Genomic DNA, 20,219 nt, shown 5'->3' on the forward strand with positions numbered 1-20,219 from the left:
ATAGTAATTACTATTAATTATTATAATAAGAATATATCAGTTTTTTTTAAAATATTTATTTTTCTTAGTTTGTACTTTTGCATTGAAAAATTTCACAACAATTGAGAAGTATCTATCTATCTTTCAACGACGATTTGTTTACGCGGCTGGTCTACAGCACGTAACTCATCGTACAGCACACGGACAGGACCGTTCCAGAGAAAATATTTTGATCCATAATTGAACTTTAATTTACGAAAAAAAAAAACGCAAAAATAGAACTTTTTCTATTACAAATATCGTTAGGAAGTTGTAGTTCAATTTTTATAGATTATACATGCCACACCCTGTATACAAAGTGATTTAGAAAAACGTAGCATAAATCTTAGGAGTTAATTTTTTGCTATCCACTATGGGGAATCGTCTATTGTTTTCAAGATACAGAACTGTAATCTGTATTTTGAACAAAAAGGACACGTGTCGTAGAAAAAAATCCTATATTTTTAATATTCCGTTACGCCTACGGTTCATGGGACGTTTCTCTGAAGCATTTTGTATGCAATTAGAAGTTGTACATAGCCTTCATTAACGATTACAAGCCACGATTTATCAGACTAAATATTTCATGATTATTTCAAGAAATATTTTCTATACTTTCATTGGACATTAAATTAATAAATATTTTATTTCATCGATACAAATTAACAAATACAAAAAGTAGAGAGAGAGAGCATTTGAAGTAACTTTTCAGTATTTAAAGTAAAAAAATTACTCGTCGATTTTAAATATTCCTACAAAGCATTCATAAATGATTACAAGCCACGTGACCAGTAATTTTGTTTCCTTCACGTTGTCAATTAAATTTCGTTAAATTTAAAACAATAAGATCATGCTTACATTAAAAGATTCTGTTTGATCGGCTGGTGATTAGTGTAATGTTTCACGAGATTATATTCAACCAATCAGCGTTCTCGACGGGTTGTCATTGTTGACGCCAAGATTTAGAGATTTTTATTTGACAGTACCAGTGCCGTTGCCTAAGCTCGACGGTCACATGGCTTGTAATCATTTATGAATGCTGTGTCTTATTAGCTATTTGATGAAGAGTGATATGTAATATAAACGTTGTTTGTAATTGACTTACAACATTATTAGACTAATTGCATTCTAATTCATGTAATTTGGTGTCAATATGTATACAAATATAATTTTTCCAGGTGTGTTTGCGTTATTAGTAAAGCGAAAAACTTTTTTATGATTCGATTTTTGAATATTTTTACTTTGATAGTCGTTTTTAATTAAAGGATAGTAACACATAATGTGTTCAAAAGCAATCGTAATTTTCTGTACCTATGTGTCAAACTTACATTCTTATTAATCTCTCTAATAAAATTTTGTTCCTGAAACACAATTTTTAGTCAATTACTTAAGAACTGAAAATATGGTTTTCAAATTTGGTGCAACCTAATTGTCGACTTGAATCGAAATTAAAAAAGATTATTTGATATTACGTGTAATTCTTTCGACAAAGTTAAAGGTTTGAATACGTTTTTAAAATGTACCAAAATGCATCGTTAAAAATTCATTTGATGTGGTACAAAATTTATCTATGTAATGTCAAATTCCAAAAATACATTCTGTCGTATAAATTAATACACAAGTTAATAATATTAAAACAAAAAATATCATTAGCCAATGGCAATAGTAAAACTAAATAATTGTAAATGTTCTTGATATACCTACTATTTTATGCTCGAAATTGTAAATTGTAAATATAGATGTTAGTATAAAACTGCAAAGTAAACAACTTTTTTTCCTGTTTTTCGAAATTTAACAAAACAACGGCATTTTTTAACGTTTTTTAAATGTCAAATTAAATATATCTAGAAAATCATGTAATTAATTTCGTGAATATCATTCTGCATACCTAAAAAATAGGTAAAATAGGTAAAAACAAATGACAAAGTGAAACTTTTCAAAACTGCTGCCGAGAAAATTATTTTACTTAACACTTAACTTCTGTCGATATGTGTTACCTATTCTTTTTTATGGAACAATTTTAATTTGTGTACATATACAAAATTCGCTAATTTCTGACACTAACTTCCATATTATAAAGCATTTATATTTAAGCATTTTCACGCATTACTTCTTTTTTCTAATCTACTTTTTTCTTTCTGTTCTGTAACATCTCTTATTTTCTTTTATGCTTAATTAACAATCACGCTTCATTTCTCCATAGGCAAAAACACAGCAGCTAAACAGTCTAAACGTGGTAGGAAACGCAAATGGTTTTTTATGAGTAAAACTTGTAAGTATATTTCGGTGGTGGGAATATTAATGTTTGTGTTCGTCATTTTATCGCTTTTTGGAAGAAGTTTTAATGATTTTCAAGGCATTATTAATAATTCGCAATTTTTATATTTAGTTACTCCCTCAGGGGTATACTTCTAGAAAAGTTATGTCCATTAAATCAAGAAAATATCGTCCCTACCATCAGCTGATATTCCATTAGATTTACGCTTATATTTTAAGTTCTTGAAATAGGTACTTACAGATATAAAAAATCTTATGAGTTCGCAAAGCATATATTCTACCACAATTTCTAGTAATTTGACTCTAAAACCATATACCTATTAAAATTGTCTATTTGGTTTGAGTCGTACGATTGAGTGAGGAAATTCCTCACTCAACGGTCATACATATTTTTTTACGATTTAAACTAACTTACTCTCAACGTGTTAGGATACTGTATGTCTCTGTGAATTTAATTTTGTGGTACTACATTCCAAAGCATGCCTTTTTAATAGAGGTAGGTTAGTATAAATCCCAAAAAATATTTTTTATTTAAGTGCCAATTTAGTACTTATGAGAGTGAAATTTAATAATTGTATTAGGATACTTCCAAATACCCGGATGCCTGGAAATGATGACTGTTGTAAAAAACAAAATCAGTTTTTCCCCAGAACAGTGCATTTAGCGACATACAATATTATTAGACTTCGTGCGGCGCGGAGTTTAACAGTACCGTAGTCAGATTACGAATGAAAATATTAATATGTTTACAGAAAATATTTCGCAACATAGTACTATTACCAAAGAGCAAGGCTAAGTAGAGGATAAAATACCTATATAAATATAAATGACACAACTTACCCGATAAACCTTAGTGTTGAGACAAGGCTTCCGTGGCATATTGGAAGGAGTTAAAACATATTACTACTTGCTTTTCTAAGTTTTCTTTAGTGAAACTGCGACGTTTATCACTTAATATTAACTTGTGTAGGGAAAATGACCGTTCAACGTCTACTGTTGACAACGGACAGTATGAGAAAATGTTGAGGCTTGAACTATATATTAATATATTTGCTGATATGTACCAGATAAAACTTTACATGTTTTCCAAAATGGTCTATCGTGGATTTTTTCCAACACTTTTTTTAATTTTTTCTTTTATCGTACTACTGACTGGGCGTGTATTATTGACATCATATATATATTTTTTGTACACCATCCATTATATCAAATTGTTCATTTAGGGATGGTCCATGTGATTCCAATTTATGGAATTACGGAACTTGGGGTTCTCTATTTTGTTTAACGGCTTGAAAGAAAGGCGTCTGTAAGTTCATAGAAAAATACTAATAGTTGTTAATGTAAATTATGTTACTATTTATAAATAGTTATTTAAATACACACGGCGAATACAATTTACAGCAGACGTAAATAAGATATTTATCGACGCGACACCAATTACTACAAGGTTCCGTAAATATCTTAACAGTTCAAAGTGCGAGTCATCTGTGAAGGCCACCGACCCCTGCGCCGGTTCTGTTAGACTCTGCACGTGCACTAAGCCCAAATATTATAAATTTTTTATAGTAATTAGTGTGGCATTTTCTCAAATCACCAATAAAAAATAGCTAAAAACAAGATGTTTAAAGTTTAGCTTTAAGTTGTTCTTAAGGACATATAAATATGTTTTAAGTAAGCAATAAGTTCATATTCATATATATCCATAGAAATAAATTAAATTTAATTTGAAATATTATGTTTAAAAATGAGTTTCAAGTTTGGAATTCAGAAAATAATATGCTTTAATGTCTTGCTTATATTAAATAAACCTACAAAATGATTTAAATATGTTTATTGTCCTTTAAGTAATGTTAGTTTATTTAATATTTGTCTTTTAGTAGATTTCATTGAATTAAATATTTTAACTTCATGATTTCTTCTCATATCGATATACTTTCTACATACAGTCCTCACAAGTTCTTATGCATATTTTTAAATATGTTCATATTCAAAAAGTTTTTTAATACATGATACACAATTTTATTTTTCTGTAGTTTCTACTGTTTTTATAGGAGTTATTAAAAAAATATATTATTATTTCTGTCTTAAATTGTAATTTTTCTTTTTTAAACGACAGTTTGCTTACCACTCTTGGCAAGTGTAAAATTGGCACTGCATTTTTGGATAACTTTTTAGCGTCGGTTTTATTAATAAACTTCTCTTGAAATTGTAAAAAACATATTACAGACGATTTTGAGTACGCCCAATCCTTTTGCTTAATGGATTTGACCCATTCCAATTTCATTTCCACCCTCTTTAGGAAACCTGAGAATAAAAACAAGAAAATTTTATTCAGTAACTAATCACCTGCAATTTAACATTAATGTATGTTTATTATTGAAATTATATATTAAGCGTTCAATATTTATATAAGTAAAATAATTATTTTTAATAGCCATCATGAAAATAAACACCAATTGTGACAAAAAAACTAATAATTGTAAATAGCCGGTTGATAATATGAACCTCTATATTTACATCAGTTAATAACGTGGGCACTAAAAAACATGAGGCCAACACTGGAAATAAGCGCATGTGAGATGGAGAACGCTGCGCGAAGCCGTCGAAATGCTATAAAATATTTTTATATTATTACTTACCTAAAGAATGAAATTTCAGCACTATTGTGATCAGATCTGCTATTACAATCGTCAACGATACATTTTCCCATGCTTGCACAAATAAAAACAATATACTTAATAAAATACTAACAATGTTAACACAGCGAATGTCTAACAGCGACTGAGAGCGCGAGGCTGGCTGAGCTGAAGTTAGGCTGACCGTTGACTTTGACCTTTTGCCTGTACAGTTCAGTCTATTTTGTCTATGGAGAAAACTAAAAGTTATTATTTCTGTTTGCTGCGAGACTTCACTAAAAAATGGATACTGTTGTCTCCAAAATATCAAATTTACCTATTAATTATTTATCTCTATTGTAAATTTGTCCGAAGCTACTCGTATCTCAGCGAAAATTTGGAACTAACAGATTTATCGTCAGATAAATCTAAACCTAAACGATAGAGCTCATAGTTCGACTCGATCAAATCGGCCAGTTTATCCATCGGTGTATGGCTGACTTTCTGCCGATTATTGTTGGAGTGGAAGCTTAGGAGGAACTGCATGACAGGTCTGTTCCACCATTCCAATCTAACCACTTCCTAAATCGACCAATTAGGCACGTACTAACCCGTGTTAAAATCGAATGCAATTTCTGAAGCAGTAAATTCAAATTATGTTAATTTACGCATCAGATCAGACCTACTTTCTCGTTTATTTCATAAGATCGTTCAGGAAACGTTTAAAGGTTGGGTGGCTTTGAAAACGCCATCGCCAATTAAATGCGATGTGAAATTAAAATGTGATTTTAATGCAATCCAATTTAAAGACGAATTTCCTTGCACCGGCGGATTTGTCTAGCTATAATTACAGGGTAATAAGGGTTAAAGTCAATTAATTTTCCTTAAGTTATTCGAACAATTTACCAACATAAATTTTTCTTTTAATTTATCTGACATCTTAAATAGGGTTTAAAATTAAAAACCTGTTTACTTGGAAAAAAAAACAACTGAGTAATTCAGTGATATTAGGGGTTAGAAAAAAATTGTACATGGTGACTCATTTTGGTGGTGTTGCAATATAAAAAAATGGTAAATAGAAAAAAAAATAGTGTTCTTTTTTGAAGTTAAATTTAGTGGCGAAAACAAATCTGTGAACATAATTTGATTTTTACAGTGGAAAATTATTTTTCTAAATTTGCGTTTATTTATTTACCACTTCTAGGTGGATAAATATCTGTTTTTTCGAAATATTATCGAACGCAGTGTTGAATGGTAAGCGGTAATTAAAATTGGAAAACCCTTTGCATTTCGTAAAATAAAGACTAGTTTCTTATATACAACAGCAACTAATTCGAACACATGGTCTGCAAAAGAAAGTTTAGAGTCGAAGTTGACTCCAAGATCTTTCAATTTATCACACTTTTGCATACTTTAGTTATTAAGTAAATAATTAGATATTAGTTTATTATGCTGTCTAAAAAAACTCGTGTGTATTGTTAAATCGTTTTGAAGTTTAATTATGTCGTCAATACTGCGAAGTGAAGTAAATAACTTTAAATCATCTGCATATAGTACTGCTGCACAACATAATTTAGACGTTATGTTATTAATATAAATATTGACTAGCAATTTTCCTAATACAGAGCCTTGAGGCACTCCAGAACAAGCAACAATATACAGATTGGTATCTGTTAACAAAGATTAGCTAAGACTATCAAACGCCTTATAAAAATTTGTATATACAGGGTGACTGACTTTTTTGTGATTTAACCATCGGTAGATCTCGTCAAAATAATGTTATTTTGAAGTATACACTTTTTCTTCCAAAGATTTCCTTTTAAAGATACAAGATCTTGAACAAAAATTTTTTTTTTTGGTTTTTATTTATTTTTTTCTTAAACTGTGAAAGTAGCTCTACAAATTATTGTGAAAATAGATCAATCATAGGCGTCCGGAACTGCCTCTGATTACTCCTATTTTTAATACAATTTTTACGCCACTGGAAATTTTTCAAAATGAATATATTTTTTTTACATTGCGGTTTATTTTCTACAGCAGAAAGGTCCTTTACTATTTTTAAATGAAATGCTTGGTTTTTGAGAAAATGGCTTCTTATGGATTCATTACATGTGAATTGATTAAGTTTTTCAACCAAAATAATACAGAATAAAATATTTAATATTGATGAACAAACAGCAATAACAATTTTATAATGCAACATAAAATCAATGACTGAGGAAATATGTCAAAATGTGTATAAACAATTAATTGTTATTCTAAGAATCACCTTCAAGGAACATGAGTTTTTTTTTCAAAAAATCTCTGCCACCTACCACAGTTTCTTTAAGTAATGAAATAAAAAAAAAATAGTTTTATATGTCACTTTAAAATATTATTAACACATAACTGATATATTCTGGACGCCTTCTTCATAATAAATTTAAATACGGGTAGTGTCGTACATACTTCACTCATTACCATGTTTACATAATTTTTCTCAAAAACCAAGCATTTAATTTAAAAATAGTAAGAGACCTTTTTGCTGTAGAATAGAGCGCAATGTAAAAAAATACATTCATTTTGAAAAATTTCCAGTGGCGTAGAAATTATATCAAAAATAGTAAGACTTTTTTGCTGTAGAATAGATCGCAATGCAAAAAAATACATTCATTCTGAAAAATTTCCAGTGGCGTAGAAATTATATTAAAAATAGTAAGAGACCAATTTGCTGTAGAATAGACCGCAATGTAAAAAATACATACACTGAAAAATTTCCAGTGGCGTAGAAATTATATTAAAAATAGTGGTTATCAGAGCCCCTTACCGACGCCTATGATTTATCTATTTTCATAGTAATTTATATACTCGATAGAGCTTTTTATTCTTACACTTCATACTAAATATAAAACAGTTGGCTTTCATAGTTTAAGAAAAATGAAATAAAAACCAAAAAAAAAGTTTCTTCAAGAGCTTATAACTGTGAAACGAAGCCTTTGTAAGAAAAAGTGTATACTTCAAAATGACAATATTATGATGAGATCTATCGATGGTTAAAGTCCTAATAATAAAAAGTGAATCACCCTGTATAATGTCAGTTTTTATAAATTTTGTTTTACATCTAATATGTATATTCAGATTTCCTAAACTTTTATTCTGTTTGTCTGTTAACTATTATCGTTAGAAATGTTAAAGCCAGATATTCTTAAAGTTCATTAATTAATACCTAAGTTTGAAACATATTTCCATGATAACTTTAATAGCAAAACTGAACAGTGTGGGATGCTCAATAGTAAATTTATTAATTTTTATAAAAGTATAAATGATGACGAAGTTTTTATAAAATTCAAAAATACAAAAAAAAGTTTTTTTTGTTGTAATGAGTAAGAAAACATACTTTATAAATTTTCTTATTGTTGAAAAAACAATAAAAAATTAAGTTCATTAAATTTAAAATGTACAGGATATTCAATTCAAAATAATAAACTTCGATGACATTCCTCAAAAAAAGTTGCATTAAGAAAAAACTGAGTAATCCAACGTATTCAACGAGAAAAATCGTATAAGAAACGTTTAAAAATTTTTTTATATCTCTTGTAACAAACGAGATACAAGGGCCAAACTCGAGAAATTACCATTAAACAATGCTCGAAAAGAAAGTATGAGACATACAAGAAAATGGGCAAATTTACTCTTTATTCGACATTAAGTAACAAATATCGTAGCAGGCTTAGAATTTGCAATTTCTGCATATACTATTAAAGTCTATTTAATAAAAATGTTTGAATTTCATTAGTTTTTTACTTAGTCTGTTAATGGACTTATAAATCGCGACATACCATATAATACTAGGTACTCAGTTAGACATAAATTAAAATTATTGAAATAATTTAAATTAAATTAGAACGAGAAAATGTTCATTACAGTTTTCATTTCTTCAGATATGTAGAACGAAATTATTGCAATTAAAAATGTTTCAATTCGAGACATTTAAAATGGAAATCCAACGAAAGTGGATCGACCTAAACGGATGTTCTACTTATAATTTTCTATTGTGTCTTTATTAACGAAAACGTTTCTAGTATACATTAGTGTACTTTCAATTAATTACAAGCAGTGGTCTTGCAAGAAAAATGTGTACTACCAGCGTTACACCTGTCGCTCTTAAACACCTCCTGACTTGGCTGATTATGTCATGGGGACATTTTTGATTAGGAAAGTGTGACCTTTGAATCAGGTGAACTTGTGTGTTTTTTAAATTAGGAAGTTTAGCATTGGCATTCTGTGTCGGTCTCATCGTTTATTCTGTTGATGGATGGAAAGAGATATTAATTTTAGCAAAATTTCTCTTGCAGAAAACCAATAAAAAATTACGTTAATTACAAAAGTAAGTCGCCATTGCGTGGAATGTTCATCTATATTTTAGGTAAGAAATAGGCAGATGTTCATCTCTCACTACCCTAAGAATCCGCCTAGACCAAATTTCACAGAATATAAAAAAAAATTGCAGAATTGTACAAACAAAAAATGGAAAACAAATTTTTTTGAGGAAACGGGACTTTTTAAGGAAGCAAAGTTATATTCATCTTGATTTAAAGCTATCTTCGAAGATCACCCTACATTTGTTATTCCTCTTTATACAGTGAAATACATTGTAGAAAAAAATATATTGAAAATCATCCACTCATAGAATCTAATTAGGCAAAAATTAAGTACTAATTAGAGTTATATTTCATAAATGGATCATAAAACTTTGAATTCATACCGTAAGAACAATAATTCAAGGGTATCAAAGAAAGATTTTTTTTAATTTATCAATTGACCTGTTTGAGCAATATGTCGATTAATTGTTCGAAAGATACGGAATTCATCTGTTATTTTATACCAGCTCTATATACATTTATTATTTATTATTCATTCATAAATTGAACGCATTGTTATTCATTACGCCTATTGTATCATTTTTATCTTGTTTAGAAAATACTACATGCACAACTTACATAAACTAAACAGCTTGAAATAATCAGCACGAAATTCGTTTTATTAATTTTTCAGTCAACTTTCAAGGCTGTAAATCAATTGAACTGGTAAATAAGTTCTACCACTTCTTGTAATTAATATACCATTTTGCTTAGCTTTCACTTGTTCTATAAAATTACTTATACCTGTTCCTTTTGAGATAAACCAGATAACCTATCAATAAATCGAATCGAAACTAACTTTGTCTAGAGTTTACCTATCGAAGTGCTGAAATTGAGATAATTCTGTCACACAATTAAATTTAGTAACGGGGAATTCTCCCCTTTAGTAACTAATGTTGTTATCACTGACGTTATATTTCATTTAAGGTAAGGTCTATCCCAAAATCCCAAACGTGCTAGCGTATGTGGCGTGGCTTTAATTTGATTAACTAAGTAATTATTATCCACCTAAACGATGGAGCAAAACACTTGGATGGAAAACACGATGAAGGTGTTACACCATTTACATTAATTAAAAGAATTGGCAATTGTTATCAAATAGAATTAAATAATGCTTAGCAAAGTTGAATGTTTTTTCGGAAATAATATCTAATCTATCTACGTTTCTAATTAAAGTAAAATATTATTCTATCCTAACTCTATCCAAAACATTCATGAATTTATGAAGGAATGTCCGGAAACGTTTCGTTTTTGATACTGTTAATTAATGGGTACCCTTTTTATTTGATTGGATATTTTTGCCACACTGAAAAAAAGTGTTTAGTAAATAACCCTTTGGGCGAAACGGATCAGTCAAAGGGTTGATTTGATAAATTTAGTTTTACCTAACCATATACTGGCTGTCTACTATAAGAGGGCCACTCCTATGTATCTCGCTTAATACATGATGTACGTCAAAAATCTTTATATGGTTTTTGTTGCTTTTTTGGGGTCTTGATACTTGTAAAAACAAATTTGAGGTCCATGGCCAGCTTTATGAGAAATCATGAAATCATCCGAAAAAGTACCGAAAGTTTAGGGCTGTCTAACTTTTTTATTTTAAGAGATAGAGAAATCTTATTTTAATAAAATTTCATGGCAAAATTGATATCTTTCACCTGGTGTAAACAATTTTTTGAAATATCGTATGTAATTTGCTGCGCCCTCTACGCGGACAAAAAAAATGTCATCGAAGCAAGCTGTGGGTACAAAAAATTGCTTGTTTTTTCCTATTTCATGCGATGTCCTACATGCTGCCTGCTATCTTTTATATTTATTACATTTTTAAAATTTTGATATCAAAGATGTAAATGAATGTACCTATAGAAATTGTTTTAAACAGGCCAACTACAAAAAATTTTTATGAAATATGATGTACTTTTCTTAAGCTAAGAATCTGCAATATCTGGCACCCATCAGTTTACCATCATAGAAGTAAGGTCCTATGATTTTGGCATCAAGAATTCTAACCTTAACCAAAACTTCTGTTGAAATGCAATTTCTCTGTGCCAATGTAAATTACCATTAGTCCATTTGAAGTAAATGTTCCTATTAAAAAACCCATAACTGTAACAATTTCCAAACCAACAGTTATGTATATACTATAACAATAAACAATTTGTTAAATAATGACATTACTGGGATAACACATATGTTTTCAAAGCGTGTTACATTTAACGTAAGCTACTTTGTTCAAGAACAATGATGAAATCTCAGTTTTCTCTAAAGTAAAAAACCAATATTATAATAATGTGTGTATTTTGCATAAAAGTAGTACCTACATTATATTTATTAATTTTTTTTGTAGCTGACACGTGTCTACAACAATTTCTACGTTAACACGGAAATGTTTACATTTTTTTATACCAAAATTATAAAAAATGTAATAAATATAAAAGATACAGGCAACATGTCGCATGAAAGAGGAAGCAACAAGCAATTTTTTGTAGCCACAGCCTGCTTCGATGACATTTTTTTGCCCGCGTAGAGAGCGCAGCAAATTACATACGATATTTCAAAAATCTGTTTACACTAAGTGAAAGATATCAATTTTGCTATGAAATTTTATTAATATAAGTTTTCTCTGTCTCTTAAAATAAAAAAGTTAGACGACCCTAAACTTTCGGTACTTTTCCGGTTTTTTTATGATTACTCACAAAGTTGGCCATGGATCTCAAATTTGTTGTTTACGAGGATAAAGGCCTCAAAAAATGCAACAAAAAACATATAAAGATTTTTGACGTGCGTCGTATATTAAGCGAGAGTGGCCCGTTAATCACAGTCACATTACACAGATTAGAGTTCGAAAAACTCTAATTTCATTATCAAATTGACTTAAAAGTCAAATATGACAGTTTTGCTTTTTTATTTGTCTATCTTCCGTGGAGATATAAGATATATAATTTTTTATCTATTATTCAACAATCAAAATTTAAGGGATTATATGAATGAAATCTTTAATCCGTATAGTTTTCTGTTCCAAAAATGTTTGTGCTATACCATTATTATCATGACAGTTTTGCCACGCTTGTTTGGGATTTTTCCTATACAGGCAGATTTATATACCTATTTTTTTAACGTCTCGGAAGGCGTTTGATGTAAAGTTATGAAATTTGAAGTAACAATTTAGATAATTAAAGATACAAATTTAAATATAATTGTAATATCATAAAATAAAGACTTAAAAAATTCGAGGTTAGGTATGTAGTAATTTGGAAATTCAGTCAGAGAATAGAAATACTTAAATATTAATGATAACTTGAAGAATTGCCATGCCATGGTTAAGGAAGTACAATAATTATTAAATTAACAATTACCTCGCAGTTAGCCAACTACAGAACCATGTTAAACAACCGTTATTCCTTTACAGTAACTGTTATCTGTATAGCACAATGGCAGCATAAAAAGATTACTTGAATATGTAGAAATTATTTCTTGTTCTTTCCGAAAACTAGTAAAATTTAAGGGGCGAAATCTAACAAAATTTTATAAGGAATATTTGAAGTAATAGATAACCTTCCGTTAAATCCGAGGTATATCTCTTACCTATTTATAAAAGCGAGTTTTTACACTCAATATTTTACGGAATTGGTATATGCAAGAGGGTTTGTGTAGTGTCATTGTGTCTAAATGATTACGTAGCCTCGCAAAAAAGGTCTTGCTCTGAATGACTGACCATGGTATTCCTATGTATGCTGAATCCGAATCCGAGGTCAAAAAATTGGTATACCTCTTAAATTTTTGTGTAGAGCCAAAAACATCCCGTAAACAGGGGTAAAGTTATGAATATCAATATCATTGCACAGTAAGACCATCCTTAAAACAGATAAAGAATATCTCTCGATGAGTGTGAAACAGAAAGGCGTAGAAGGATGTGGAAAGATACATTTTTTTCAGTGCGGAATTTATTGAGCTCTCATACACCTTCTGTTATCCCTCCAACATTTGCCCCCGCTTATCTGCCTTAACCTTTTACCATAGAGAAATAAATTATTTTACTTTTATCTATGCTTTTACCCGTCCGCTGCATTCTAAACTTTAATTGAACACACACCTTCAAAATTCAACGTAAGAAGTAACTATAAAGAGTTAAGAAATAGACAACAACAGTGTAACGTATGAAATAACAGCAAAGAGTCAACAAAATAAAAGAAGAACAAAATAGGTATGTAGTTTCCACCCCTTAGACGGGTACGGGCAAGTTGAGGGCTGATCTGCTCAGTGCACTGCGACCATTGCGCAGTAAAAACAAGAAAAAATTGATCTCCCACATCTTCCTTCACCCCACCCAGCAGAGTGTAGTTTTCACCCTAGTTAGTTCTTTGTGTTCACCCTTCACCAGGTCTCCTTTGCATTCTCAAGAGATTGTAAGCTAGAATCTTTCATGACGCAGATCTATGTCCGAAAGGATATAGAAGTAGAAGGAGTGTAGAAGGGGTATCAACCCCTTCGGGGAAGCCCTTGGCAGTAATAAATGAGAGCACGAGAGTTGCAATGTGCCCATTCATATTCCTTTTCGTAATAATATCGATATTCATAACTTCACCCCTATTTAAGGGATGTTCTTGGATCTACACAAAAATTTAAGGGGTATACGAATTTTTTTGACCTCAGATTCGGATTCAACGTCGAAAAATACATGGGAATACGATAACGACTCCAGATCACGACTTTTTTTGTAGGGCTGTGTTATCTATCCAATCTAAAGGCTTGTTTTGGTTCAGTCAGCAGACAGTTTAGAGCAGTTCAAAATAGTTACCCAAATGTATTGTCAGTATGTCTTGACTTAGATGTTCTTATGAATGGAATAGTCAACTGATTTGAACCGTCCTAGAACCGTTCTCTGTCGGAACCAGAACAAAGCTTAAAACCAGAGTGAGCAAATATTCGTAAGATAGCTATTATAGCTTGTTTTGGTTCCGACAGAGAACGGTTCTAGGACGGTTCAAATCAGTTGACCATTTCATTCATAACAACATCTAAGCCAAGACATACTGACAGTACATTTGGGTAACTATTTTGAACTGCTCTAAGACTGTCCGCTGACAAAACCAAAACAAGCCTTATATTGTGACGTGCTATTTTAGTAACCAATAATCTTAACATTATCTATTTCGTTTGTTTTTTAATTGCAAACATAACGGCAAATCATCATCCCTCATTTGTGTGATGAGCAAACTCTACTGTATTACTCAAACTTAGCTGACCGTAAAAACTAAAATAAAATTTGCACAAGCCAATTTGCACAAATTATTTGAACGTGAAACATTGCTTTAATGACAAATTATAGCAATTTAATTGTACAGTTAAAGATCGTTAATATTTATTCCAACCATACGGCAAAAATATCTACGCAAATCAAACGATTTCCGTTCATATAAAAATGCACAGTTGGACCCTTGCAGATAAATTGTTACGATTTATCGTTACGTTTGTAGCCACTGTGTTCTATAATTGTTATTTAAGTACTGAGAGAAAACTGTTTAAACTAACATTAATTTCTGGCTTTTCATCGATCCTTTCCAAGAGTTATAATCATTATAGATGTGCTAATGCAATAAAGGTGTATCTCACAATAACTGATGCTAAAATATAATTTACATTGCTATACAAATTCATAGTATACGTTTATTTTAGAACCGGGTCTGTCAGTTGAGCGATATGCCACGAAAATACGGTTTAATTAAGTCAAATCCATACGATTCGCTTAATTCATTGTTGAACAATTTACTACCTTGAATTCCCAAAAACAATAGAATGCACTAAATTAACGAAGGCGTGTTCGTTCACCGCGATCTGCAGCACGTTTCCTTGCATTATTAAATGCTATTGTTGAATTCTTTGTGCAGACTTCACCCTTTCTCGTAAAATTTAACGTTATCCGGTGAATATTTTTTTGAGAGACTTTGTTTAATGTCTGTGCCTGATTTAAACTATTTCATTTATTAGGGAAAATAAATGAGAAAGGCTAAAATCAGTACTTCCCACATTTCAACGTTCCATATTATGCACTCTCAGAGCAATTAGAAGTATATTAGGTTTCTCTTAAACCTGTTTACCAATTTTTATTAAATATGAATCACTAAATTGGAGATAATACGACTGGTCACAATTTTGTGGATATAATACTACTTAATATTTATTCAATGATACTAATGCATGTTTACTGCGATAGAAAATTTTGACCCTGTTGTTTACATTTGAAAAGTAACTTACTTACACGTTTTTGTTATTGACATTGCGTTTGTCTGACATAAGCCTATCAACATTTTCTGTATTTACCAAAATGATGGTTTCATTTCGCTAAATTTCTTATTGCGCTTGCTCAGTCAATGAATTTAAAGAACAACGCGCATGCGAAACAGGTGACGCTACAACGCCCTTACAGGAAAGAAAAGAAATATTTATAGTATATTGTGTCACAAGGGCAGAAAATGAGCATTAGTAGCCCGCAGATATTACCTGCAACTGATAGCTAAGAGCTACTGTTTTTCGCCTAGCATTAAACAAAATCAAAAATAGGAAAATATAACAAAAATCATTAATTTCATAAATATAAACTTAATTTAATAAGAAGCTTAAGTAGTAATAATTTGCGAATTTATGGTGACTTATTTCTACAGAAGTTATAACAAATTCAGAAAAATATTGCTAGCTGCCTCATGCAAGTCCGGTGTGGAGTATTCGTAAATTCTTTGTCACTGTCTGAATTACCATTCATTTGAACTTATTCACAGAATTACAGTTGTTCACAACTTATTATTTTACACTTTTGTTGTTTGGTATGAATCCAAATTTTAGTTTAAATTGACATTTAATGAAAAATTATATAAAACGTCAACGTACGCAAATGATAAGCAAATGTATACAGATTGTGAATAACTACAAAATCGTGATACAAATTGAGCGGCCTTAGGTTCGATAAATATTACTTTGGGTCATAATTTTAGGGTCAATATGATTCATTTTCACATACGCTAGGCGAAAAAATATTTTATATCCGCTAATTTTATCAACGCTATACCGATTTCGAAACATGCCGCATACAAATAAAAAAAATAAACTGAACTGACCCAATTTTTTGTCTAATTTGTTGAGTCCAAAACTGTTGAATGTAAAGTCGATTTTATAGTAGTAGTAACCTAAATCTATTTATGCTGATATAAGTTTATTAAGTCCAGTTCTGGGACATGTTCTTTGGATCATATTAAGCCTAGGTCTTAAGAAGAGTTCTTGAGCCATTTTCCTAGAGGTGTTGAAATTTAAAATAATCACATTTTTCAAATATGTCTGATGATAAATCTCGGGTTAGTGTTTCAACTAATTAAAGGAAAAAATTCTCTGAATGGGGTATTTGCAGAAAAGTGTACTGAATATCATTCCTCAATGAAAGATAATGTGAATTATAATAACTGCTTATATCAATTTTTATTTGATTTAAAAAAATTTTATTCGATTGATACAGCATTGTTTCTTGTGATGTACTAGACTATGCCTACGTCCTCTTTGCCTCTCTTTATTAAATAAACAGGTAGTTGAACTTCCCATTAATAGACGGCGCAATTAAGGCTTAGTCTAATACGTCACAACTGTCCTCCAAACTGGTTAGCTTATTTCATTTCATGGTAATACATATCTGAAAAGGTGGCAAACACCCCTTTGTTCGTGCAGATATATCAACCAGTGTTGGAGATATCGAGGGTTACTGTTGCAGAAACCCTCAGAAGTTTTTCAGGAATTCGATCAGTTAATTTTATTCGTGATTGCATTTCAAATGAGGCAGATAACCATTTTTTTCGAACAACTGCTTAATTTCGAGTTATTAAAATTAGCATAAAACACAGTTGAATAATTCGAAAGAAAATTCCAGTACAATTAGTTCACAAACAAAATTTAAACAATTTTTTATTCCAAATACAATTAAAAAAACAAACAAAAAATTGCATTTTTCGAATCCGAATAGCATGGGAGCAAAAATCACAAAAAATTAAAGTGTTTATTTGGACTTTTCATGGTTTAAACAATTTTTATATATATTTTTTGTGAATCGAATAATTTGATATAATTTATTATTTACTCAGTTGTTGTTAAGCTTATTTTAAATTAAGGAATTCGAGGATTACTTGTTTTCCGAATAAAGTGGAAAATATATTTTTTTATTTGAAATACAATTAGGAATCAAATACCCCGAACGAAATTGCAAAAAACTCAGTGGTGTAGAGGTTCTGATATTTTTAATAAGGCCCCTAGGTATCTTTCTGGTCCCCATATTTACAAAAAAATCTAACGAATATTTGCCGTCAATTAGTTAAACCGCTAGCCCAAGTTACATCAGTCTACGTAAAATATGTTTAGGCATAAATTTAAACACCCAGTATATCGAACATCAGTAGTTTTAGACTTATAGTCCATTAAGACCTTTTCGCCTAAAATGATGCAAAGAACATACTCCTGAAGTTATCACGTCAACTTAAAAAACACCCTATATGTGTTTTTTATATTTGCTTCGACTTTAGTATGAATTTGAAAAATTGACTTATTAAAAGAAATAAAATTTCATATGTAAATTTTAGTTTATAACAATTCATTGACATAGTAATGATAATATTAAAATATTCATAAATTTTTACTTAATTCGTTATTTTATATTCCAAATTCATAAAATTAATAATGGAATTTTTAAAACCTAATTGGAAAACACTGTTTACTTACATCATTTTACGATGATGTGTATTTTTAAGGTAAGGTAACATTATCCAACCACTGAGATGATGCAATGAAAGAAATGAATGCAACATAAATAATTTTCCTTTGCCTATAAAAATGCTTTGTCTGTAGGCAATATTCTCTTTGTATGTAGGTACACTAAAATATTTATTGCAGTTGAATCGAACATTTGCAGTTATCCTTTTCTATAAATAAGTACTATAATTTTACTACTGTGAATTTGCAACAATAAAATTAGAATTATACGTATTTGGCAATGTATTTATTTATAACAAAGAAATAAGAAAATAAATTTTAAAATTATGTTACTATTATGCCATACTTAATATGTCAAATAAATACTAAATCATTAAATGAAGTATACTATACGAAATTTAATAAAATGTTTATTTAAGTTTTCCTTCTATGTTTTACTTTTTATTTTTAACCGAGTGGCAAATAATTGGCATCTATACATGAGAAGCATCATCTTTAGTGTCTATATTACTTTCTTAAAATGGACACTATTTCCTGTTTGCTATCCGCAAAGATATTTTTAGAACCTGTGCCGTCGTTGTGTAAACTTAATTAATAATTCATATTAACCGTATACGCGTATATAATGATTCAAAATTAACACGACCAAATTAGGTAAGAACGGCTCATTTCCTTAATTGCAACTAGGGTTGACAACCCTTTACCAACCAATTGGTCAGTCCTTCTTTCGAAAATGTTCTCCGTTAAAGGTTTGTTCTCTTTCATCTATCTACATTGAACACTTCAATATTTCAATAACTTTTCGAACTGATTTATAATATTTATTTTATATTTAATAAAACTGACAAAAACCTTTAAACTGCTAAAAGATAAATACCTATATTATTTTCCAATAATTTTACGTACAAATGATGGTGTTTTAGAATTTTTAATTATTTTTTGTTTTAGTTTATTAATATTAAATAATTATTTGTTTCTGTTTTGTTATTGTTTATTTTGTTTTGTATATGTTTTCAAAATGTTTGTATTTTTGCAACATATTTAAAAAAACATTCTTCTCATCATTTCAATGTTGGCGACTCTAATAGCAATATTAAATTATTAATATATTAAAGAGACCGCATTATTTTACCTTATTGTAACTTCAAAATTCACTGAGCACGTTCTTTTGACGAAAAGCTTATAGGTGGTGCATACAGCAATAGAGTTATTAATATTGTGAAAAAATGTATGTCTCTTTGAAAAGAATATATAGAAATATTTTTTTAAAACAATAAGTTGATTGTGTAGTCTAATTCAACACGATAGACTTTGCACTAGTCATTTACAAACCATTTTATTTCTTCCAGTTTTAACTGACATCGACATCAACTCATACGATGACAGTACATTGGGAACACCCTCTGTGACCTCATACAGGATGAACCAAGATGTGTTATGTATTCAACCACCCTCCTTACGAACTCAAGGCTCCTTTAGATCTACTAGAGATACGGCCAACTCATCTTCTAAGAGAAATATTTCTAATCCACCGGAATCGCAGTGTCAATATATCAAGTTTAGAGGTAAATTTTCTTTTATGGGTTTCAAACATTTGTTCATTTCTGCTCAATTTGTGTTTTTAACATATTTTTTGTTTCAGAGCGTTCATATAGCGACATACAGCATGTAGAGAGAAAACCATGGAGAGCTATAGCAGGTCGTCAGTTTAACTAAGGACTTCCAGTTTGAATACCTAGTCATATCCAAAGCCATAGCTTCGTTTAACATACCAAATCCATCTAACTGATCATATTACCATTTGGATTCTTTACGACATACGTAACGTTGCCTAACTCTTTTATATGCTATTTATATGCTATTTACTGGATTTTTTAGAAAGACTTTCGATATAAATATTTATATTTTTTAATAATTTTTGCATTACTAGTTTGTAGTTAGGTTAATTGTTTGTGTACTCTAAATTTTTGTGATTTACAACTTAAATGTTATAGACTCTATATGACCAAAGATTCTACGGAAATCTTTCATAACCAAGGGTAAGAAATAGGGTTATGTATTTGTTAGATACTCTACAATTAGTGCATAGAATTAGATATTAACACCTAGCTATAGTTCTATGATCTACTCGTATTGTGTATTTATATGTATTAAAATTTTGAAGGTA

General features: G+C 30.0%; 1 protein-coding gene across 2 annotated transcripts in view; it reads left to right on the top strand.

Moving 5' to 3' along the window:
• Positions 1-20,219, top strand: part of LOC108908800 — a 110,004-nt gene extending 89,785 nt beyond the window's left edge. Inside the window, exons 5-7 of one of the 2 annotated variants that reach the window (XM_018712939.2) lie at positions 2,222-2,290; positions 19,402-19,617; positions 19,695-20,219. In XM_018712939.2, coding sequence (XP_018568455.1) covers positions 2,222-2,290; positions 19,402-19,617; positions 19,695-19,768 — 359 coding nt within the window. In that variant the 3' untranslated portion in view covers positions 19,769-20,219. The remainder of the gene's footprint in view (positions 1-2,221; positions 2,291-19,401; positions 19,618-19,694) is intronic. The other variant, XM_018712940.2, reaches the window with a different exon arrangement.

Source organism: Anoplophora glabripennis, unplaced genomic scaffold (genome assembly GCF_000390285.2).
Source record: "Anoplophora glabripennis isolate ALB-LARVAE unplaced genomic scaffold, Agla_2.0 scaffold456, whole genome shotgun sequence".
Lineage (NCBI taxonomy): Eukaryota > Metazoa > Arthropoda > Insecta > Coleoptera > Cerambycidae > Anoplophora > Anoplophora glabripennis.